Genomic DNA, 25,562 nt, shown 5'->3' on the forward strand with positions numbered 1-25,562 from the left:
TATACTTAGACTATAAACTGTGTTACCTTCATCACAATGATCAGATGTTTTGTGGCTCCAGACAGATTTTTTTTTTGCCTAAAATGTCTCTTTTGATAGTAAAGGTTGCTGACCCCTGGTCCAGCTGAATATTAGCAGATAGCTGTAGAGTAGATTGTATTTACAGTGAACGTAGCGTATCGCAGGTTACAGGAAAACAACAGAAACCAAAGGGAGTCTGGTATCAGTAGAGATAAAGAAGAGTTAGTAGAGTCCATGCAGCTACACGCAGTTCTACTGTACGCAGTAAAGACGAGGGTCGTGTGTGTAAAATTATGAATACATCGTGTACACATTATGTACGCAATTATTACTGCATCCACTTTTATATAATCTCATGAACAGAGTCTCTTTTCCTTCGTTTCTTCTCGGTCAGAGACACAAATCCAAAATGTCTTCAAAAAGATATTTTGTGTGTATTTATCTGATATTTCCTTCTCCTTCTTCTTCTGTATCCCAACTACACATGCTGCGTTCAGAGATGACAGAAAAGTGGGAAATTCCATCTTCCAGTGAGGAAAATCTGCATCAGCATGCTCCTTCAAAGTCAAATTTAGCATTCAGGATTTTTTAACTCAACAGTTGTCTGTTGTAAATGTGACAGGAGATTCTGACCTCTGACAGTAAAAACACTCCTTTCCTTCACATTCCTCCTCTTCTTCATCATACCATCGTCTCCGAGCTGGAACCTTTCCCGGTGAAGAAGTCCCAGAAGTTGGAGGCCGGTGACGGTTTGCTCTCCTCCTGCGGCGTCTGTCTCACCCAGATGCTGCTCTCCGTCGACCCGCTCAGACTGGAGCAGCTGCCGCTGCCGACGCCGCCACCGACCCCCAGGGTGAAGCTCAGCGCGGAGCCCAGCGGGCCCCGGCGTTCCTGGGTGTCGTGGTCCTGACTGTGGTGTCTGGAGGTGGAGGACGAGGAGGGCTGGGCCAGGCTGAGCAGGTTGTGGTGGGAGTGGAACTGACGCATGTGGCGGATGGATTTACCTGAAGGGGCCTCACCTGAAGGAGTGAAAACAAACAAGAAAAGCGCCGTTTTGAGCCTCGAGCAAACCTCCTATAATCTTTCCTTTTTTAAACTTTGATTTCAAGATTAAATGTTCAACAGATTCTCACACTAAGACTTTTCTAAAAACTGGAAAAACCTATAAAAAAAACCATTGAACAACCAAAATAAGAACAACTGAGATAAAAATGTGATATTTATCATTTATTTACTTTTCTTCCTCCTGTGCAGACATTTTGTCCAGAACTCTTTTGACAAAGGAGGACTATTTAACTGTTAAAAACTGGGACTAACTAACAGTCCCATTAATGTTCACTGTTACAGCCTCTCCACTGTTTGTCACTAGGTGGTGCTGTGGCCACATTTATCGTCCCAGAACACTCTGGGACGATAAATGCCAAGAGATGCTCAGTTTCTATTCAACACAATGACATCATTTTAATTTAAAGACACCTTAATGTAGTGAAAGCACACATGACTGTATCTGGAGTCTCAGGATTTTAGAATTAATGGCTGTTCATTTATATTTTATTTGAATTGAGCAGTTCTTTCAAGGAAATTCCTCTTAAAATGAACAACTGTTTATTAAATCAAGACAACTAATAAAGTGTTTCTCCATTTTCTGTATAATTGGTACCAAATGACATCGTTCGTCATGGAAACTTCCTGGGAAATATTAGGACCTGTGAGAGAAAAGCATTATCCTTTTATTGCCCACCATAAAGGTATAAAAGTCATGCTGCCAGAATTATATTTTTGGAGAAAGAAATACTATCATGAACTTATATTTATGTATTACAGGGCTTTGTTGAATACTCGATTCTGATTGGTCAATCACGGCGTTCTACGGACTGTTATTTCTTTGTAACAGATCGTTGCTATGGACGCAGATCTGATGTCGGACTCTGGCGGACAGTTTTTGTGTTAAATGATTGATTAGAGTAGACTATCCTATGTAGATTATCCCTTAATTATTTAAGAACTTTTCTTGGTTTAGGGGAGACTAACTATTAAATATCACCATGAAACCTCCCTAGTTGATTACTGACATTAAGACAATTATTTGTTTCTATTAGAAGTTTTCTAAAAATATGTTTCAATATGCAAATGAGGCAGTATCTTATTAAAGCAAGGTATAAATCAGGCTATGAATGATATATGAACAAACCCCTCACCAAAAACCTTCAGAATATACATAGGAATGCAACTGGTAAGTCTGGTGGATGTAAGTGCTGCTGAAGTGGAGATTTCTGGCTCAGAGTGAGAAAAAGCTCATGTTGAGAAAACGGCCTTAAAGAGTCAAATTTCCTATATTTTGAAGAGACTACATGTGAATAGGGTAAAAATGTTAACTAACAGACATCCCCATGAAACTTCCCCAGTTCATTACTGACATTAAGACAATTATTTTTCGTATTACAAGTTTTCTGAAAACGTATGTTTAAATATGTAAATGAGGCATTATCTTATTAAATATGCACTAATTTTCCTGAACAGAAATGTGAACATTGGATAAAGCCAGGTTCAAAATTATTGTTTCATTTTGTTGAGATATTAAAGTCAAGGATTTTTACAGAGGAGATTTAGGATATCTCTTTTTATCACTCCATAAATCAGAAAATACTGTCAACAGCCATGAATGAAATACATTTTCATTGTTTCGATGATTTTTCATACATCATTCATAGCCTGATTTATAAATCAGGCTATGAATGATGTATGAAAAATCCCCTCAATAAAAACCTTCAGAATATAGATAGTAATGAAACTGGGAAGTTTGGTGGATGTAAGTGCTGCTGAAGTCTGAGAAAAAAACTCATTTTGAGAAAACGTCCTTTAAAGATATGGATTGTAAAATTTCATACATTTTGAAGACACTACAGGTGAATAGGGTAAAAAAATCTAACTAACAGACATCATGAAACTTCCTGAGGTCCTGACATTAAGACAATTCTTTTTTGTATTACAAGTTTCTGAAAATTTTATGTTTAAAACTTTTGGTGAATTCAGGAGAAATCTAAAAACGCAAACAGACAAAGTAGTAAAATAAACACCGAAATATTTGGTCTGTTTTCTTTCCTCTAGTCTGAAGAATGGAAGAAAAATAGCCTAAAATCTTGAAAAATGACGAGTGCATGAAAAACAGATGTTTTTGCCGGGGGTGTCTTCGCTTTAATAAAGTTGTTCTTCAGCTGAAAATGCTCTAATCTAAATGCAGTAGGTCTAAAATAAATATCGATATCAGCCTTTAAAAGAATCACATGATGCGTAATTTCATAACGCCACCAAAATGTGTACCGTATCTCGTTTCCTGGCGCTTCCTGTTCTGGTTCAGCTTGAGAACGTTGAGGAAGACCTCGCTGGTCAGGCTGCCCTCGCCGCCATTGCCGTCGGGCGGGAAAAGCGGTGATGGCGGCTCCAGCGGGGACAAACTCCCGCTGGAGGCTCCGATGGAGTCCAGAGACGCCCCTGTGTCCCGACGACCCCCCGACTCGCTGCTGTTCTCCATCGTGAGGTGACTGCCGCTGTGTGAAGGGATGAAAATATACTGGAGCATCAGTAGATAGTAGATTTAAAACTCTTGGGACTTGATTGACATACTGGTTGTCATGGTTACCTGAGTTTCCGACGCAGCAGGTAGTCGATGATGTCCGGGTCCGTCTGGATCAGACTCATCAGGACCTCCTGCTGCAGCTCTGCAGACACCTGGAGGGGCACACATACCAAAGCTTTTGTTTGGGTGCATAAAAAAGCGTTTTATGTATAAAATTAGGCTATAAACAAAAAGCTAAATAAAAGTTCAAAACCTTTCACTAAATCTAAAAAGGTGCACTCAAAATGACCCTTTCACTTTCTTAAAATCTTAATTTTGAAGATGAAATTAAAGGAAAATCCCACTTTTCATTCATTTTTTGTCCATTTTCTTCCTGTAAGATTGATTAACATTTATTGAATGTATAATTAAAAAAATGTTTAATATTTGTAAGTACGTTCTGCATACAAATACAAACTGTAAATATAAGAGTCTTAAAGGGACTGTTGGTAACTTCTTACACGTATAAATCATTGCGGGTCAGTGTCCCATGCGCGCTCGCGTGTGGCTACGCTGTTCAAACAAGACACCAACACAAATTACAGTGAAGCACCAAAACCTCTTGGTTGTATCTAGTGAAGCCCGTCTGTTAAACAGTGTTGGCCGCGGTTGGAGGACGCGGGGGAGACCGTAGCTTTGGTCTCAAGGACCGGAGTCTCTGCTGTACTCTGCTCCTCTGCCTGCCTTCACTCAGCTTGCTCCACCTCACGTGCATGCGTTCGCATTCCACACTGCAGAAGAGTTAATAGCTCTGAGAATATGTAGTGAATGTACAGTGGACGTTTGTGCAGAAATAACTGCTGCAGCTCCTCCAGACCAACAGAGGTTTCCCGTGTCTTGTGAAGTGACGGGGCTCTGCAGAGAGAAACGTTATCGTCTCTGACCAAAACTCCGGTGTCTCCCCTGTTCCCTCCGACCGCGGTCGGGAGGCTGAGGCAGGAAAAGCCAACACTAGGATCAGCATTGATTCATGGAGAGACCTTCGTCTGGTCAGCTAACATTTCTGCCAAGCAGCTGAAATATAGAGTGATATTGTGCTTTTAGCTGACGTGCGTCGCCTCACTGTTTTGAGCGATGCTCGTTCATGTCTATGTAGAGCGAGCACAAGCGCGAGCCTGACGCTGACTTTCGTTGACTTAACGGCCACAGGTGTCGCTGTTAACAAGACATTTCTGATTCTCACAAACAGTCCCTTTAACGGGTAAATTCACAGCCCCAAAAAGCAGTTATTTGAATAACTTTTCTTCAAAGAACTCCCAATGAAAAGTTGAGTTTTTAATACTTTGAGCAGCACAAACTAAACGCCATTCATCTCCATTGTACTGAGGTTCAGAGGCAAATATCTCAACACATGAAACCAAAACTATCTGCATGACTAGATATCAATAACTGGGTGAACTACCCCTTTAATATTAATGTAAAAACCGTTGGGACTAGCTCTGTGTATAGACAGTGATTTGAAGGCTGAACATAATCATCGACGTACAGTGAAGAGCCTCCGGTAGTTCTGTATGAGCACCAGGGTCACGTTGATGATCGCCGTGCTGTCCTCGATCCCCATCGCGTGAGGACACACGTCTCCTCCTCGCTCCCTCTGCAGCAGGTTGGGCCCAAAGATCACTGCCAGGTTCGCCGCCGTCATCTTGTTACCGGGGATCTGGATGGAGAGAGGGAGAGGAAGGAAAGGTGGTCATTTTGATGATGTTGAGTTCAATTCGTTGTTCAAATCTTGATCCACTTTATTTGTTAAGTCATTGGCTCGTAAATCTCAGCGGCCTCCAGATGTTTACCAGGACAGACGAGAAGAAAATATACTTCTGTTGTAATACTAGAGCAGCCGATCAGAGTGATTTCTCTCACCGACGGGCTCCGCCGCCGATTCAACATGTTGAATCTCCGACACGGGCAGACTAGAGCCGAAGGTGCGGCACACACCGAAAAAACTAGACTGACGGACGCTCGATGGCCCCAAACTGTCCGACGGCCGACCATCGGCTTGGTGTGTCAGGACCTGTAGCTTTCCGCTGCAAAAATAACTACGGCACTCGGAGAGCGCAGACCTCCGCCAAGGAGCCGAGTGATGATTCAACAAACCAACCAACAAACAAACCAACAAACCAACCAACCAACAAACAAACCAACAAACCAACCAACCAACAATCTAACCAACAAACCAACCAACAAACAAACCAACAAACCAACCAACCAACAAACAAACCAACAAACCAACCAACAAACCAACCAACAAACAAACCAACAAACCAACAAACCAACCAACCAACAAACCAACCAACAAACAAACCAACAAACAAACCAACCATGTATTTTTATTATACATCGATATAAACAGGATCATGCAATCAACGATCTCCAACAGCCGTCTGTGGGCCAACAAGGGCGCCACTGCGCGTTGTCACTGCGTTTTGTCTGTTAACGTAATGATGTCATCACCAGCATACAACGTGATGACGCAAAAGACAAAAGCCTCAACTTTCCACTGCAAAAAGAAGGAATGCTGTAGATATTATGGTTTTTATTTTAGATCGATTGAAAGAGGTTCGTGCAAACAATGATCCGTTCTTAAAGGGTTAAAGAGGTACTCCAGCATTTAATATTGCACTTCCATAAAGCTGGGGGACTTGGAAGTCATCCTGACTTTTACTAGTAGTGAAGCCTACCTCCTCGTCATTAGTTCGTATGCTGTCCTGGGCGAAGCTCTGCACGGTGTGTAGCAGGCTGAGGAGACGCAGCAGGGTGTCACAGTTACAGGGAGGCAGCAGGTTGAGGAGGTGCTGCAGGTACTGGAGCTGGTCTGCTCCCCTCAGCACTACAAGAGGCACAGAGAGGAGGAGCATTTAGTTTGATTCTTATACTGTTACTGCTGTTTAGCCACTGTGTGTGTGTGTGTGTGTGTGTGTGTGTGTGTGTGTGTGTGTGTGTGTGTGCTTACGGTTGGCGTGCAGGAAGGCGGGGTAGAGCTCTCTGGGCAGCAGAGGATCAGGGATGTCTCTGAGAAACTCTTTGAGCAGCGCCGCCACGTCATGGACGCTGTGCTCCTCGTCCAGCTGGACGTCCACCCCCCTGTCAAACTCCTCCAGCAGCTGAGGAGCGCCGAGAGGACAGATGTACCCGAAAATAAAAAAAGAGACACACACGGAGGTCAAACAGGAGTCACTTTCCCCCCCGATGAACACGATCTCTCCAAAACAGGATATCACACATCGTCAGCTTTTCCCTTGAAGATTATTTCCATATTCCAGTCTGACAGGAGACACGGGGCGGTGAATCAAGACAACATTCACACAATAATCGTATTACTGGTAGCATAACAATAAAACTGGTGTCCCAGTATGAGTTGCACATTACGGGGCAGTTTTAGGGGGTTAAATAAATCTTCAAATAAAAAACCATAGACCATAGTTAATCACGATGAATCGCACATTTTTTATCTGTTCCAAATGTACCTTAAAGGGAGATTAGTCAAGTATTTAATACGCTTATCAACATGGGAGTGGGCAAATATGCCTTTTTATGCAAATATATGAATATATTTATTATTGGAAATCAATTATCAACATAAAACAATGACAGATGACAGAAACCCTCACAGGTACTGCATTTAGTATAAAACAATATGCTCCAATCATAACATGGCAAACTGCAGCCCAACAGGCAACAACAGCTGTCAGTGTGTCAGTGTGCTGACTTGACTATGACTTGCCCCAAACTGCATGTGATTATCATAAAGTGGGCATGTCTGTAAAGAGGAGACTCGTGGGTACCCATAGAACCCATTTACATTCACTGATCTGGAGGTCAGAGGTCAAGGGACCCCTTCGAAAATGGCCTTGACAGTGTTTCCTCGCCAAAATTTTGAATACATTTGGAGCGTTATTTAGACTCCTTTCTGACAAGCTAGTATGACATGGTTGGTACCGATGGATTCATCAGGTTTCATAGTTTCATATAATAAATATCTAGAAATTAGTGGCGTTAATACAAATTTGCGTTATCGCGTTAACTTTGACGTCCCTAGTTCAAATAAAAATGTTCAGGACTATTAATAAATGGGTTTATATTTTGTCCTGTCACAAACATTTTATCTAATTTTTTTAAAGGTTAGAATAATAAAAATCATGGACGTGGATGAACAGAAAATGTCCTCACCTGTCTCACTCTCTTCTTAGAGCTACCAACTCGGAAAATCCCCACAGTCTGAAGACCTGGGGACACCAAACGGAGCACCAAATTAGTCCCATAAAGTAGTTTCATTCATCTACATTTACATGGAAACAATCTGAACATTTAAATGAATGTACTTCAACCCAGACCTCTAAATTCACAGTTAAAAGTTAAAAGTTAAAGAGAGTTTGGGGACTCCAAATAGCACAAGTGAGAAATAGTGTGTCTAACCGTGGGTCTCAATGTGACTGCAGCACCTCTCCAGCACCCGGGGCACCTGTCTGTAGATGGGGTTGAGGCTGAGCTTGGTCTGGGTCCTCCCCTCCGACGAGCCGCTGCTGCTGCCGCCCGGCGACTTCATCAGCTCCAGCTCGGCCGGATGGGAGAGCTGCAGCGCCTCCAGCAGGCGAGACTGACTCTCTACAAGGTCGGAGATGGAGTCCACTGACAGACCACCCTGCAAGGGAGGAGAGAGATGACTGATGTAACTAAGTACTTTTACTCAAGTGCTGTACTTAAAGGGACTGTTTGTAACTTCTTACACGTATAAATCAATCCGGGTCGGTGTCCCATGCGCGCTCGCGTGTGGCTACGCTGTTCAGACTCAGACTCCAACACAAACTACAGTGAAGCAACAAAACCTCTTGGTTGTATCTAGTGAAGCCCGTCTGTTAAACAGTGTTGGCCGCGGTCGGAGGACGCGGGGGAGACCGTAGCTTTGGTCTCCAGGACCGGAGTCTCTGCTGTACTCTGCCTGCCTTCACTCACACACCGCGCTCCTTCTCACTCTTTCGCTCCACCTCTCACATTCATGCGCGCACACTCCACACTGTAGAAGAGTTACCTCAGTAAACATTGTAAACATTAGTTTATGGTCTCAATCTCTAGTTTCAAGTCTTCTTCAATACAGCATGATGTTCATTTAGTAAATGATGGTCCCATTTAGAGTCAGATAGACCATAAAGCAGGGGATGCTTTAGGGCGGGGATACCTTGTGATTGACAGGTCGCTACCACGGCTTTGTCCGGTACGGGAGTTGTTTGTGTTTTCGTCTTACCACTTTAACCCTTTCACTGTGTGTTTTCACTTCATGAAAGTTAATTAAACATTTTTGTGGCCTAAAAATGTCTTCGGTTGTTCTTAGCTTCACTCTCTCGTGTCACTTCTGGTTGCAAAAAAAACAAGATGGCGACGGCCAAAATGCAGAACTCGAGGCTTCAAAACGGCGGTCCACAAACCAACGGGTGACATCACGGTGACTACGTCCACTTCTGCTATACAGTTTATGGGTAAGTACAGTGGGTTTATAAAAACAGTTGCCTACTGCTGTTTGAAATGATGCAGATGAGAGCCGTGAGAGTGAACCAAACCAGTAAAGCTGCAGCCCGTAAAAGAACAAAATAAAAAGACACTTTAACCTCCCTAAAGTTGAGGGGAGCTGCAGAGTTTGGTTCTGGGTTCATAGTGATGAACCCAGAACCAAACTCTGCAGCTACGAGCGATTACTCAGCATAACGTTAAATAATTTTAACCACTGTTATATAAATATAAAAATATTGATTAGTGCAGCTTTAAATTAAGATAAACAACATATTCTGATGATGCCTGATGAGTGGAAAAAGAAAAGAGAGGAACAGAGAGAAGCAGTGACAGGAGAAAATGGAAAGATCATTTTAAAGATGGATGTCAGGAGAAGCAGAGGCCAGCAGAACGTCCCGACGTTGCCATCCAATAAATATCTGAGAGGCTGAAAACGAATACCGCAGAGATATAAATCACTTGTCTACGACGTGCAGCGAATCATTTCTGGAGGAACGTCAAGTGTCGGAGGAATTTCCAACAGCAGTTCAGTCCAGACAGCCAAACAGCACCAGAATTCATGATACGTAGTTTTAATTTAACTTGAATTAACTTTAACTTAGACTCTTAGATGGCTCACATATGATTAACAATACCTTCCTCTCACCCATCATTTACCAAAAACCTCCAGCGTTGCTGCTGTGTCCCGATTCAGTACAACACAAAAATACTATACAGTATGTTGATACTCCACAGGGTACCTTTAAGTTATTCTTCAAGCAAAAATACTAAATGTTCCCTTGTCCCGGCTTTTCTTCGTGATACTAAAACATTAGAGATGAGACCGATCTGATCCAATATCAGTATCAGGTTCTGATACGGAGTTGCCAGAGCATTCTGCACTCCTCACATGCTTGTAAGTGAAGCCTACTTAACCTACAGTTCAAATACTCCTACGTCGGTCACATTCCTGTTTCGCAAACGGGCTTCACTAGATATAACTTAGTTTTTTTGTGCTTCTGTGGAGTTTGTGTCTGAGTTGTGGTGGGGGGAGGGTCGTTGGCGGACTCCATTTCTAACCCAACATTATGGTTGCACACTGTTAGCCCCCTACCGGAGCTGAAGAGAGTAAAGACCCTCGCGAGCACGCACATCCATTGGATTTTCCAGGAAAAAACGTCCCGCATTCTTCACATTAAAAGCAGTGTACAGGCTGATAGAGGAAACCAGAAAGTTGGGGAAGGTCTCATTTTTTAGGTTAGGTTACAACCTGTTCACACATTGGCAATAAAAAATACGATTTAAAAATGTTTACACTGTATGTGTAAAAGCTTACACACAGTCCCTTTAAGAATGAATATAATTGCAGTCCTAGTTAGAGCACAAGAATGTACTTGCATTTTATACCTGCTAACTAAGGCTGGGACGATACCGCTATACGAGCTATCTCCCGATTTGATACGATCATAATACTTGGCTGCCATTTCGATATGTATTGCCATTTTTAAGTATTGGGATTCTATACTACGATTTATTGTGATGTGATTTTGTTAACTTTTTTAACACTAGACCATGGGAAAAGTTGAATCATACACTTTTAGGGACTTTTACTTTGGAAAATCTCTAAATGAATCCAGTAAAACTGTTTGTTTTTCAGCATGTATGTAGTCAGAGATGTCCTGAAGTCAAATATATCAGTCATTGTGAGGAATTATTTATTATCCAGCAACCCAAAAATCAAAGAATAAAGACATTTCCCTCACAGATTAGTGGTATTTTCTTTTTAATTTATAAGGGACATGTAATGTTTTAAACTTCTGGTGAATATAATCCATCAATCTTATTTCCATAGATGTATTTTGTATATACAGTTCCCTTTGTTAACACCTTATTTTGAAAAGTGGACGTAGTCCCACGTGTCTACTTCCTCTAACTTCTCCAAGGTGGTCTCTAGCTTTCCCGTCAGCTCCGTTCTCTTTATCCATCCATGGTCAGCTCCATCGGGGCCGTTTGAATGCAGAGAACATAAATGTCAGTATCTGGGTGCTCTACAGTTGTAGTGTCGACCCATTTCACCACGGAGATGAGAGCGACGGCCGACTCGACCGCACGTTACCGCGATACGATAACGTTTCCTGTTCTTTACAGATTTAGCATGTAGCTTTAGCCGTGATGTCTAGCTCTGCTTTTCCTGCAATGTGTGAAACCCAAAGTGTTTCCATCCTTTACTGGATGTGTAGTGTTTACCACGCTGGATTTAACATGAGAGGGTGCAGGTCGTATTCACGCTGACCCTCCAATTATCGTTTCAGCTCATTTCGTCTTTTGGAACGGATATGACGTCACGTTACTCAGACTACAACAATAAAAGCGTTAACTTCCTTCTACCTCCACATAGACTCAACTGAAGCAAAAATATCAATTCTATAATAATAATAATTTAAAAAGTCCTCACATTAACGTCTACATCCAAGAGTTTTTTCTCCTCTACCATCCATCTTGTTTCAGCCATTAATTTCAACCTTTACTCCCAGTGTGTATGCTATCTGTCACCGCACGGGACACGACGCAGTGACAACGCCACCACATTACTGCTGCCTCATCTGTCAGGCTGAGGATCTCCAGCCGAGTGCGTATGTGTGTGTGTGTGTGTGTGTGTGTGTGTGTGTTGTCAGATATGTAAACAGTGAGCTGCTACAGTCCAGACAGCTGTAAGAGAGTGAGTCAGAGTCCCATTTAGGTTGAGACGGATGAGAAAACTTTGTCTTTCCCACTCTTTTCTCACCATCTTTCTACGAAACAACCAGATTTGTTCTATTAATAATCACTGTAGGGGAATATCTATCGATACAAAGAATTATACTTAAAGCTTTACTCACAGTCTGCTGCGCATGTAACGCTATAAAGTGGGAATTTTTGTTGTAAATATGTGGGAAATTGTTTAAACGGCCCCTTTATTAGGTACACCTGTACAATCTACTGAAGTAAAAGATCTGAGTACTTCTCTGCAGAACAGTTGTTCTGCAGAGAAGTACTCAGATCTTTTACTTCAGTAGAAGTAGCAATACCACAGTGTAGAAAATACTCTGTTACAAGTAAAAGTCCTGCATTAAGTAAAAGTACAAAAGCATCAACAATAACTCCACAACAAAAACTAAAAGTACTCATTGTGCAGAATAATCTATATTATATCCATTGTATTATAATTATTGATGCATTAATGTGTTCATCATTTTAATGTTGCAGCTGGTAAAGGTGGAGCTATATTGAATAACTTTATATACTACTGGGTAGTTTAAACAACAATAATACATTAGCATTTATTCGTTGATTATATTTTGTTTTAATAATCTGAATCTATAAAGTAACTAAAGTTGTCAGATAAATGTAGTGGAGTAAAAGTACAATACTTACTCTGAGATAAAGGGGAGTAGAAGTATGAAGTAGCAGAAAATGGAAATACTCAAGTAAAGTACAAATACTTCAAAATTGCACTTGTTGACATTACCAAGTGTAATGTATAACTAGTTACTTTGCAGATTCTGATTATTGATACAAAATATATACAAACACATTAATGCATCAATAATTATAATCCAATAACATAATATATATGGTTCTGAAATGGGCAGCTCTGCATTATGAGTCATTTTACTTTTGGTACTTTAAATCCAGATGAAATTAAAAATGCCTTTTTAACCCTTTGAGATCACAACAGTAAATGTTGACACTGTGACCGATGGACCTTTGACATTTAGTTTCACGTCTCTTCTTGCTCCAAGAACAAAAACAACAACAGTCCTGAATCTCTTCTTGGCTTTTGCCAAATTCCACATTTAATCAAGCCGTTGTTTTTTTTTTTTCTGTGCCTCCTAGTGTGTGTTTTTAAAAGATCTGAATCAGTAACTCGAGGGAAGAAAATTCTGATAATGGGTGGAGTGATAAACTGCCAGTGCAGGTGTTTCTCTTTATGTCGTCTGGGGTGAGAATAGTGTGTTCTGTTCTCCACAGTCGTGTGTTAAAAAAAGTGCCGTGTGTGAACCCTCTCTGCTTGAGGCCATCACACCCTGTAATCCTCCCCACGCTGATCTGGAAACGGTCGTTATGTTAAGCCCGTAATGAGTATCATTACAGTAATCGAACCTGAACCAGCTATCAAGTGCAGCTCATAAGAATCAGTCACTGAGGTAAACACTGAATACGCAGGGCTGCCTGAAGGGGTACGGGAATATTTGGTAGAAAACAGACAGGCAGAAATAATCATGTGGTTCTGCATTAAAGAGCTGCAACCGGCGATCATCATTATTGATTAGTGATCGTAAAAAGTTAAAATTTGTGCCACAGATTGCTTGTTTTGTTTTTGCTTTAACACTCCAAAACCCCAAATATATTAAACTTGCAACAGTGATGGAAGAAGTACTCAGATCTTTTACTTATGTTAAAGTACAAATACTGCAGTGTTGAAATACTTTGTCACAAGTAAAACCCTGCATTCAAAATTTAAGTAAAAGTGCAAAAGTATTAGCATCATAATCTACATAAAGTCCCCCGGAAACGGAGGTTAGAGCGTCTTTATCTTTTGTACTGTCCCGTATTCCCCAATGAAATGGAATAATTGAGCGGTGTACAGTTACAAGAGGGATTTAAATCAATTTGATTGGACCGCTAAAAAGTGGGCGATCTTAGAGTTTAGCATGATACGGTGCTACAGAGGACTGTGGCTCCATCATATACCGCTGTATATAAGAAGTGGACGTAGTCGCCGTGACGTCAGCCATTGGTTTGTTTACTGCCGTTTTGAAGCCTCGAGTTCCGTATTTTGGCCGTCGCCATCTTGTTTTTTTGCAACCAGAAGTGACACGAGAGGGTGGAGCTAAGTACAACCAAATGCTGAATAAGACATTTTAGACAAAAACACAGACAACACCCAGACCGGACAACGCCGTGGTAGTGACCTGTCAATCACAAGGTAGCCCCGCCCTAAAGCATCCCCTGCTTTATGGTCTATCTGACTCTAAATGGGATCATCATTTACTAAATGAACATCATGCTGAATTGAAGAAGACTTGAAACTAGAGATTGAGACCATAAACTCATGTTTACAATGTTTACTGAGGGAATAAATCAAGAGAGAAGTAGGCTCATTTTCTCATAGACTTCTACACAACCAGAGGAGTCGCCCCCTGCTGGCTGGTAGAGAGAATGCCGGTTGAAGGCACTTCAGCATCGGCTTCACGTCTCAGACCTGGAGGTCGCCGCTGGGGCTCCACACACACCTCCGTTGTCGCTAAAAACTGCAGATTGAGTGTCATGATATTGTTGCTTGAAATTGGTTGGTACTTGCTCATATAAACACATGTCATATTTTGTTTTACAGGAAGAAAAAATGATCGGATTTTGTTATAAAAATACAATTTCTTTGTCTTTTTTTTGCATATATTGTTAAATAGGTGCACAATATGACCGGTGGTGAAGAAACGGACATCTGTTATTTCTGTCTGTGTGTTTATATGAACATATATATTATTCTTGAATCCTCATAGAATAAGTACATTTTGTACTTTTTAAATACTTAAATACACAAGACTTTATATTGTCCATTACAGAGAAAAAACATATATTACTTTTTACTCCACTTTATCTGACAACTAAAACTACTAGTACTAAAACACTTGATAGGCTCATTAATATGGTGCTTTAATGATGTGGACTCCAGTCACAAATTCATATGGTGCTTTAATGGTGTGGACTCCAGTCACAAATTCAATGACTTTAGACTTGACAAAATCCAAAAAGACTTGCAACTCTACTTGGACTTTAACACCAATGACCCGTGACTTCACTTGGACTTGAGCCTTTTGACATGAAAATACTTGAGAATTTTACAATTTTACCTTGATTTGAAGTGGAATTATACAGTTTATGGAGGAATTATTATGTCAAAATATAAATACTTTTTGAAATGTTAAAAAGTAAAATTGTAAAAAAAATATATTGCACAATGGCATTTTTTTTTTGACTCGTTGACTTCCCAAATTCAGTGACTTTTTTTGTCTTTGAAATCACATCATATTTCCACACTTATTTAAGGGTTATTAAAGTTAAAATGACCTCTGGAGTTTATCAAACTCTTTGTATAAATAAAAAGAAGGCTCTTAGTTTCTGACATGTTGACACATACTGTTTTTTTTACCCTACAACATGCTTTGTATACGTATTTGTGTATATACACTCACCCTCCTCTGTCCTCGGCCGGTGTTATCCAGAAACGTGGGCGACAGCGGTTTGTTCTGGGTCTCACAAATGGGCGCTGGCGCCACCGAGTTAGCGGACGGCGATCCGGGACCTCCTCCTGTGATCGAGGAGGAGCTGACCAGCGGCTTGTTCCCGTTGAAGAACTGCCTCTTCTCGGCCCTGAAGCGCAGGATGCTGGCCTCCAGGTCCAGACAGTCTCGCCTGCTCTCCTTCAGGGCGTCCTGTCGCAGCTTGTAGGCCCGGTCGTTGGCGATGACCTGGGAGAGCGGGATGCCGAATGCCTTGGGGTCCGATTCTGAGGGAGAAGAGGATGGAAAAAGAAAGAAAAGACAAGTTATTTCATGTTTTCTTGTTAGCGACTATGTAAACTGGAGGAACAACTCTGAGGTAATAAAGTAAGAGAGAGGACGGAATAATTAGCTTGGTTTTACTGAATGATATTAATGTTTCATTTCGAGACAAAGAAACAAGAACTCCAGTAGTCAAGGGGCTGCTGAATTGTCTCTTCCAATATTTTTAACAATTTCAAAAAATCCTGTCATTTTAACTACACACATCGTTAACAGATGAGGTCCAAGCTGACTTTGTGTTTCCTGCAAAAAGTATTTTGATGGAGCGTGAAAGAGCGAGAAACGATACTTGATCTCATGATCTAGCAATCCAGAGTTGCACCAATCAATATTTTTATATTAACAACAGTGTAATGTGAAAGTGGTAGCTTGTAGTGACGAACCCACAGAGAATTATAACCCAAATCTGTAGTTCCCCCCAGTTTTATAGAGACTTTAAGCCTCTTTTAGTCATTTGTTTTTGCAGAACACAGTGCAGCATTTAACAGCTAAAGAGCCAGATATTTCCCTCAGAAGTTGGTGGAGACCAAAACAGAGCTAAATGGAGAGTGAATATTGGACTTGGACTCGTCAGGTGGATAGAAACATGACTGCAATTTAATCCTGGTGTTGCTTTGTGTCTAAATGAGTGTATAAATAATAACACGTTCACTTTACCAACTTTGTTTTCAATATGTTACTAAGTGGTCAAAACTATTTCAATTTACGCAGCTTTAAGTAAGGAACAATGTACAGCGAGCCGGTCATTGTTGTGAAAGAATCGCCGACAGGGCGATGCTTTGGTGGCTTTATGGTGGCTTTGGCTATTATTAATAATAATAATAATAATAATAATAATAATAACATAATTTTCTTTTTATTTATTTTAAATTTTTAGTTAGTATTATGATTGTGATTATTATTATCATTATTATTATTTTTTATTTTATTATTTCAATATATATATTATTATTTTTATATTTTTTTTTTCCCTGATGATCTACTATTACTATTATTATCATTATTATTATTTATATAAAAACTTTTTCTGTATGTGTACATTTGATATCTTTTTGTGATTTGTGTGACCCTAGACGACGACGTGGGAGTGGGAGGGTGAGGTGAGGTGAGGGTGAGACAGATTTTATATATCTACATTATCTATATATATCTATTTCACGTATAATGAAAAAACAATAAAAGGAAGTCTAGAAAGAAGCTCTTATCCTGGAATCAAACTCCAGTCCCTGCAATGCCATGCTCCAAAGTTCAAAAGTGCACAGTAAATTATCAAGAGATGTTTTTAAAGTGTTACAGTTACCACTACAAAGAAGTTAACAGGGCTTTCTTGTGTTAATAAACTCTGCAGAAATCTGGCTTGCTTGTCCAGTATCAATCTGGCTTAATTTGACAGTCCAGAGAGTCATGATTGCAAACTTTTGCCTGATATGGTGGAGACTCTAAATCCCTCAAAGACTGATTCATCCACTTATTTGGTGTTATAAAAGCTGTGCATGATGCGGTTTGCAAAGTTTTTTTGCAGAATCATGAGGCTGTAATATTAATATATGTGAGGAAAGATAAAGGAAGAAACCGATGGGAAAGATGTCAGTACTAACGGTATTAAATATTACTTAAATGTCTCTGGTGTCAGCTCTGTGGGACAGAAATATCACATCTGGAATGGAAATGCTCACTTTTTTCTGCTCTTTCCTCAGTTGAGCTAAGTCTTTATTGTATGTGGACGTTTAAGAGCTGAGCAAAGCTTTCAGAATTCTTCAATCAGAATAAGCATAATGAGTTTTGCAGGTAAATCATTTGTCTGAACATTTCTATGCTGTATATCAGAGGTTGGAGCTGAGCTGGAGTCCTGACAGAGTCTCGTTTTATTTATGGAACACATTCCTCTCTGCTGATCACATCTCAACTCCAAACAGGAAGATGATTTGACTTTTATCTTCGGGGCGAGACTCTTTTTGTTCACAGAGCAACAATGGACAAAGTGGAACTACAAAAAGAAAAACCTTTAACAATTTAAGCTCCAGTTGTGACGCACTTTGGGGGTTTCGCACCATTTGACATAATGTACCAATGGTGTCGGATCAGCTTGCCTCTGCCTTGTTATCTCAGTAATCACACAGCCCCTCTCAGGAGAGATTATCAGAGTTCAAGTAGACGAGCGGTATAAGAATAGCCAGAATGGATGGAGAGAGCAGGTAAGAGAGGGATAAACAGGTAATACTGTTAGAGCGGCCACAGTCACAAACCAGACATCACACTCAGACTGATACGGGCTTACAGCAGGTAAATGCAACATGAGCGAGGTCGCTGTCATCGCACGGGTTTCGTGGTCAGCAGTTCGACTGCTCAAACTGCAAATCCTTCGCTTTGCTTCGTCACATGACAGCAACTCTGATCTGGCACAAAATCCAGTTAGAGAGGTGAATTAAGGGCATTAAGAACAACAACAACAACAACAATGGCTTGGATTAAAGAGTGACAAAGCAACAACTCAAATTAAGAGAGTTGACTGGCAAAATGCTATCTATCTATCTATCTATCTATCTATCTAGGTATTTCAGTGGTTTTGTGGAAGGTAAAACAACGTATCATCTGCAAATGTTCACACACTGCTGACTAAATCCTAAAAGTTCGTAATTTGAGCACAAACTAGGACGCCCCCCACCAGGAACCAGGAAAATAAAAACTAGGGGAAAAATGGGGGGTTATTAAACTGAAAAAAAATGCCTATTGTAAAAATTCTGAGATTCAAAGTCAAGGATTTAACTTGATGTGAATTTGCTTACAAAATTATGATAGCAATCAATAATTTTAACTTTCTAAACCAAATTTATGTGTCAAAAATGTTGACTTAAATCGGTTAAGTAATAATGTTTTGCCAAACACCCTTTACTGCTATTGATATTAGACAATTCTGCAAAACAACAGATTAAATTCAATGATGAAGTTTTAACATTCGATGACAAGTTATTTATTTCAACAATATCCTTGTATTGTAACTACGGTACGGTTAAGGCAACCCGTTCTGACTCCCAACTCGCCAAAACACCGACGCTTGGTCAGTACACCTTGGCTTCTGATACTGAAGCAAAGAGACACTCTTTAGCATCTGTATAAGACACATCAGACATCAACCAATCTGTGTCATTATTAGACGTCACAGCAACTGACGTAGTATAAAGAGCAAGAAAGTCTGCGTAGAGCAGCTGGGAGCGGAAGTGGTATGGGTCAAACAAACACAGGACTTTTACCCAGAAGACAGCTGTTCAAGTCCCGTGTGAAACCAAGTGAATGTTGACTTATTTTTAGGGCTGTCAAAGTTAACGCGATAATGCGTTAACACAAATTTGTTTTAACGCCACTGATTTCATAAAACACATTAACACAACTTGTGATTTGTAGTTTGTAGCGGGTTCAGTTTCAAAGCTAGACTGAAGATACTGGTATCATATGAAACTAGAAAACCTGAGGAATCCATTGTCATACTAGGTTGTCGCAAAGGAGTCGAAATAACGCTACAAAATTACGCTAAATTTTGGTGAGGAAAAACTGCCATGGCCATTTTCAAAGGGGTCCCTTGGACGTGAGTATTAAATACTTGACAACTCTCCATTTAAGGTACATTTTGAATAGATGAAAAATGTGTGATTAATTTGCAATTAATCAACAACAATCATGTGATTAATCGCGATTAAATGTTTGAATCGATTGACAGCCCTAGTTATTTTACCTTACTTTTGTTATGTAACTTACGTACTTAACTAATTACAGTTACGTAACAAACAGACTTATTTTAACCCAAACCACGACCTTTTCCTAGCCTTACCAACTACATTTGTTGCCTAAAACGTACAAGTTTTTACTTAGGTTTATGTTTAAGCTTAAAAATTAAGTTTATTATGAAAAGACACTACGCATGTAACGAGCGGAAACTGACACACCGCCCCCGACACGTCCAAAACTGACGCTAGAGGGGTACGTAGAGCATCATAGTTTGAAGCATAGGGATACTGACCAAGACCACCAGCAAATAAATAATTATCATGGTTAGGGCAAGCCACACTTGTGACCTCGGACTCTGACACTTAGACTTGTCAGTGCCTCTCACTCATATTTTACCTTTTATCCAACAGCGATTTTCACCTTCGGAGGTATTTTCATGGTCTCACAGGTGTTTAATATCTGTCTGGGATGAGAACATCGGGGCGCAACTAACGTTTAAATCCAGTATTTCCACAGACTGTGTCCAGCTTTTCAGCAACAGCACTACAAACATCGCCCCGCTGTTCTTCTGCCCATTGCCTTAGGGAGGCCAGCTACAGAATAAATGACATTTCATCAAGGAGGATGTTTGCCAGTCTGTGGTCTTGAACCTTGATTGTCCAGCTGAAGGACGCGCTGTCCAACGACTGATACATCCTGCTTACACTGAGTGTAAAGTGACTGTTACTACAGCACCTAAAATACACAGGAATAAACTGAAAGGCCAGTGAGGCGTTAGAGCTCTCTCTGTATGTGTCATTCACAGGCATGAAACAGGAAACACTGAGCAGATTAATCAGGTTGCATCTAAATTTAACACGCTCAAATTTACAGAATCGTGAACACACACGCACACTTAAGAAAAAGTAGAAAAATTACTACTGTGAAATGACTCCAAATAAAAGGCTTGCATTCAAAAACTTACTTAAGTAGATGTACAAAAGTACTAGCTGCAAAAATAAAAGTAAAAACCCTATTTTCTATGCATTACTGTGTATGCGGTATTTTATGTTGTAGCGGGTCACAATCAACCTAACTTTACTATACTTTTAATGCTATTGGGTAGGTTAGTCAGTAACAATTAATCTATAATTAATCTACAGTATAATGCACCATATTTTATAAACTGAGCATATATTTGGAAGGTAAAGCCTTGATCTTCAAAGTAACTACAGCTGTCAGATAAATACAGTGAAAAGTACAATATTTGCAGTGGTGGGAGAAGGACTCAGATCTTTTACTTAAGTAGATGTCTTAATACCAGAGTGTAGAAATACTCTGTTACAAGTAAAAGTCCTGCATTCAAAATCTTACTTAAAAGTACAAAAGTATCAGCGTCAAAACGTACTTAAAGTACCAAAAGTAAAAGTACTCATTATGCAGAACGGCTCATTTCAGAATCATATATATCATATTATTGAATTATTATTATTAATGCATTAATATGTTCATCCCGTTAATGTTGCAGATGGTAAAAGTGAAGCCAATTTCAATTAGGCTACTTTATATAGGCTTACTGTTGGGTGGCTTAACCTGTAATATACTATAACATATTAGTTTATTTATATTTTGTACCAACAATCTAAAAAGTAAAGTAACTACAGAGTAACTAGTAACTAAAGCTTAAATGCAGTAAATAGTACAGTAGTTCCCTCTCAGATGTAATGGAGTAGAAGTATAAAGTAGCATAGGATAGAATTAAAGTATACGTTGGCTACTAAGTACAGTACTTGAATAAATGTCCTTAATTACCTTCCACCATTGCAACGAGCAACATTCATAAAAGAAAATTCAGTTTTTAAAAATGATTTTGGAAGTGAACTCTTTTAATCATATACTGCTTTTCAAAACTGTACACATATAAAACTACTGTACTGTACTGTACAGTTACCATTTAATTTGAATGATTATAATAACATATCTTTATAATCCTGATGGATTATAAGAAAAAAAACAATTTTCCCATAAAGGGACTATTTGTAACTTTCAGAAATGCTTCTTAACAGCGACACCTGTGGCCGTGAAATCAACGAAAGTCAGCGTCGGGCTCGCGCTTGCTCGCGCTTGCTCGCTCTAAATATACCTGAACGAGCATCACTCAAAACAGTGAGGCGACACACGTCAGCTAAAACCACAATATCACTCTATATTTCAGCTGCTTGGCAGTAATGTTAGCTGACCAGACGAAGGTCTCTCCATGAACATGATTTAGATCTGATCCTAGTGTTGGCTTTTCCTGCCTAAGTGCAGGCTGAGGCAGCGGAGCTCTGCAGCATGTCTCCTCTGCTCTCTCCGCCCGCAGCCGGAGAGAGCAGAGGAGACACTGGCACCCGGTCGGTAATGAGAAGACTACGTAACTCTCTGCACAGCTCGGTCACTTCACAAGACACGGAAAACCTCTGTTGGTCTGGAGGAGCTGCAGCAGTTATTTCTGCACAAACGTCCCCTGTACATTCACTAGATATTCTCAGAGCTAAACTAACTCTTCTGCAGTGTGGCGTGAACGCGCGTTCACGTCTAGAGGTGGAGCGAGCTGAGCTGTCTGAGTGAAGGCGAGCAGGCAGAGGAGGAGGGTACAGCGGCTACACGCGAACGAGTTACAAATAGTCCCTTTAAATAATTAAGCAGGATTTGGCAATTCCAGCAACAAATCTCACTCATAAATATTGAATTTCTTGTTTTCCAGGAGCAAAAAGGCAAATTTGAGAGTGACCAAATGTTTACCTGAGTTTAATCCTACTCTACAATTAGTGCTGCTTGATTTGAGGCTTGATCTAACCACCCCCTCCTCCACGTATGCCCTCATCAGGCTCACAGATAAGCTCCTTGGCAGGCGCCTTGTTGGCAAACTGCCACTTAGCAGTAGCTTGTAGCCACAGGTACAAAACAAGCTAACACTCACTGGCTTGCTGAAAGGCTCCAAAGCAAAGTCTTAACCAGCCAATGTGCACAACAGATTGGGAAGCTACACATGGTTGTTGCTCACGATTCACTTAACAAAATGTACTTGGCTGTTGGCTGAAATAAGACATAACGGCTAATAAACATGCTAATGGTCTGGTAGAGAATGATATCAAAACTACTTTTTACATGTAGCAACTCTCAACTGCTAGCTGCTTGCTAGCTAACACATACATCAGACCTGCATATACGGGAGCTTCTGAAAAACTCATGGCCACGCCCCCTTTTAGGGGACAGAAAACCAAAGATCTCATAGACTTCAATGTAATTAAACGAATGTCTGGATTGTAATTTTGACAAATTCATATACATTCATCTCTTGTTATACAAACGTTTGTTTAATACACATGTCTAATAATAATTTTGCGACCTTGCCTGAACCTGAGTGTTGGTGATATCTTAATAAATGAAGGTTGATTACCGCCATGTCCCTTCAGTCTTCCCCTGTCCAACACAGTGGAGGATATTACTGATCCAGACATCTCTACATATCTGATTGAATCCCGTTAGACTAAGTGTTGTCTGTAAATAACCAACGTGTTAATAACCAACTGTTTGATCTATAGGCTGAGATTTAGTCTGATGCTGCTATAACGTTAATGTATGACTGTATCACTGCAGCAGCCTTACACTCAAGCTAACGTTAGCTAGCCATGCTAGCCACTGTCACCAGCAGCCATAGAGCCATGCTGGTCTGGTCTATAGCTTGGAGCCATAAAGCCATGCTGGTCTGGTCTATAGCTTGGAGCCATAAAGCCATGCTGGTCTGGTCTATAGCTTGGAGCCAGAGAGCCATGCTGGTCTGGTCTATAGCTTGGAGCCATAAAGCCATGCTGGTCTGGTCTATAGCTTGGAGCCAGAGAGCCATGCTGGTCTGGTCTATAGCTTGGAGCCAGAGAGCCATGCTGGTGTGGTCTATAGCTTGGAGCCATAAAGCCATGCTGGTGTGGTCTATAGCTTGGAGCCATAAAGCCATGCTGGTCTGGTCTATAGCTTGGAGCCATAAAGCCATGCTGGTCTGGTCTACAGCTTGGAGCCATAAAGCCATGCTGGTCTGGTCTATAGCTTGGAGCCATAAAGCCATGCTGGTCTGGTCTACAGCTTGGAGCCATAAAGCCATGCTGGTCTGGTCTATAGCTTGGAGCCATAAAGCCATGCTGGTGTGGTCTATAGCTTGGAGCCATAAAGCCATGCTGGTCTGGTCTATAGCTTGGAGATATAAAGACATGCTGGTCTGGTCTATAGCTTGGAGCCATAAAGCCATGCTGGTCTGGTCTACAGCTTGGAGCCATAAAGCCATGCTGGTCTGGTCTATAGCTTGGAGTCATAAAGCCTCTCAATTACATCTTTTTTACGACGCGACAGGGGAACCAATCGGAGATCAGCGTTTTTAAACAGCAACTCTTCAGCATAGCATTATTACTATTAGCGGTTTGTTTAAAGTATAATTTTGGAGACATGTTTCAACTTCTTTTGTTTACTCTGTTACCGTCTATGAGGGACCCGGGATTAGTTTCATTTTATTTTGCATATATTTAAAAACGGTAATCCTCTTGCTGGCCGCTTATTAAGGACGAACTCTTGCTCGAGTACACTTCAGCAGGAAGGACACTTTGTCTTGCAACTGGTTGAAAGATTTCTTCTGGTAACCTTCTGGTAATACGTTCTGGGTAACCCGGTACATTTCAAACAAACACAACGTTCCTGCCAACGAGAGCGGGCTCCATCCATCCAATAGGATGTCATCTGTTAATGTGTCTTACACACAGTATTTATGGCCCTGTTTGATAAGTAAGCTGGTGCTTATTCCTCACAGTCCTGACGTCTGTTGGCAGAAATGGCCGAGCTGACCACTCCATACCGCTGTCTCCTGACATTTGGCCACTTTTTCTGGCATCCAGTGCCAACTACGACGGCGTTAGCTGCTTGTGCTGGAGGTATTTAAGTAAACAGTTGAGCAATTAATAGTTGGCTAGCGGCAGCTCAGAAGTCTCAAACAACACTTCATAGTGTCAGGGAGCCTAGCTAACGGGACATTTAGATGACTGAGAGGTCCGAAGCTTTTTTACAGAGTTATAGGGAAGGGGAAGTCGGCAGGTTTCTGGGATTTGGGTTTTTAAATCAACCTGAGAAGGAGTTTAAAATCTTAGTCAGTAGTTAATTTTTTCCAGCTGTGGTGCCAGACATTCAGTGGTCCTAACGTCTTACGCAATAGTAAACCAAACACCTTTTAGTTTTGGACTTTTGTTTGAACGAGGCAGGCGGTTTGGTGATATATATACGTACCACTGATCTACAACAAAGGACCACAATGGAAATAAGTCCTGTGACTTTTTTGAGGTATCCTTGATGTTCTTTTATCTGTGCATGTACAGTAACCATGTAAGTGTTTTATTAAAATGAATTGTCAAGTAAAAAAAACAAAACAAAACAAAATATGTGTATATGAATATTTCTGATAATAAGGATAAGTCTTGCAAACAGCACTGGAAATACATTTGACAGTTAAATATATAAAATGTAAAAAATATTTTAGATCGGTGGTCCACAAGCTGGGATCCGGGCCCCCCTTAGGGGGATCACAGGGGTTACGTCAGGACTTGTCTGCTCTGAGGTTGTCAAAATCAGATTTGCACATGTATAACTAAAATCATACTGGATAATTTATACAAAGTCAGTATATAAAACTAATTAAAATGATATATTATTTTGCTACTTAAAAGTCCACATTCTGTTTAAACTCGGTATTTGCGCACAGTTGCAGATAAAGATCAGGCTACACTTTTATTATTAGTATTAGATTGTAGAGATTCCAGTGTTGGCTGCGTAGGATTGTTTCTGAATTGTGTGATCCAAACATTTCCAATAACTTCAGAGCGTCGTTTAGTCAAAAAGTCTAAATTAATTGAAAAAAGATAGATGTAATCATTTCCAAAAGTCACAACATGTTTTTATCTAACAAAATATTCTGGTACAATCCATATTTGTTGGTGTTTAGCCTTTAAAAAAAAAAAACATTTTCACTATTCACAATCTATTAGCTCTCCCGTTTGCAACATAAATTTCATTTATTTAGCCACGATAACTAAAAATCTATTTCAGCTCTAACACTATTA

At 40.4% G+C, this 25,562-nt stretch overlaps 1 protein-coding gene across 3 annotated transcripts in view; it reads right to left on the bottom strand.

The window, feature by feature from the left end:
- Nucleotides 1-25,562, bottom strand: part of arhgap36 (Rho GTPase activating protein 36) — a 110,486-nt gene continuing 84,924 nt past the window's right edge. For all 3 annotated transcript variants that reach the window (XM_037759747.1, XM_037759748.1, XM_037759749.1), the window contains exons 4-12: nt 15,355-15,668; nt 8,051-8,276; nt 7,805-7,860; nt 6,588-6,738; nt 6,316-6,464; nt 5,124-5,294; nt 3,662-3,750; nt 3,343-3,569; nt 1-1,040 (exon numbers count right to left, since the gene is read on the bottom strand). In XM_037759747.1, the coding sequence (XP_037615675.1) occupies nt 703-1,040; nt 3,343-3,569; nt 3,662-3,750; nt 5,124-5,294; nt 6,316-6,464; nt 6,588-6,738; nt 7,805-7,860; nt 8,051-8,276; nt 15,355-15,668 (1,721 nt within the window). In that variant the 3' untranslated portion in view covers nt 1-702. The remainder of the gene's footprint in view (nt 1,041-3,342; nt 3,570-3,661; nt 3,751-5,123; nt 5,295-6,315; nt 6,465-6,587; nt 6,739-7,804; nt 7,861-8,050; nt 8,277-15,354; nt 15,669-25,562) is intronic.

Source organism: Sebastes umbrosus, chromosome 22 (assembly GCF_015220745.1).
Source record: "Sebastes umbrosus isolate fSebUmb1 chromosome 22, fSebUmb1.pri, whole genome shotgun sequence".
In the NCBI taxonomy this organism is placed as follows: domain Eukaryota; kingdom Metazoa; phylum Chordata; class Actinopteri; order Perciformes; family Sebastidae; genus Sebastes; species Sebastes umbrosus.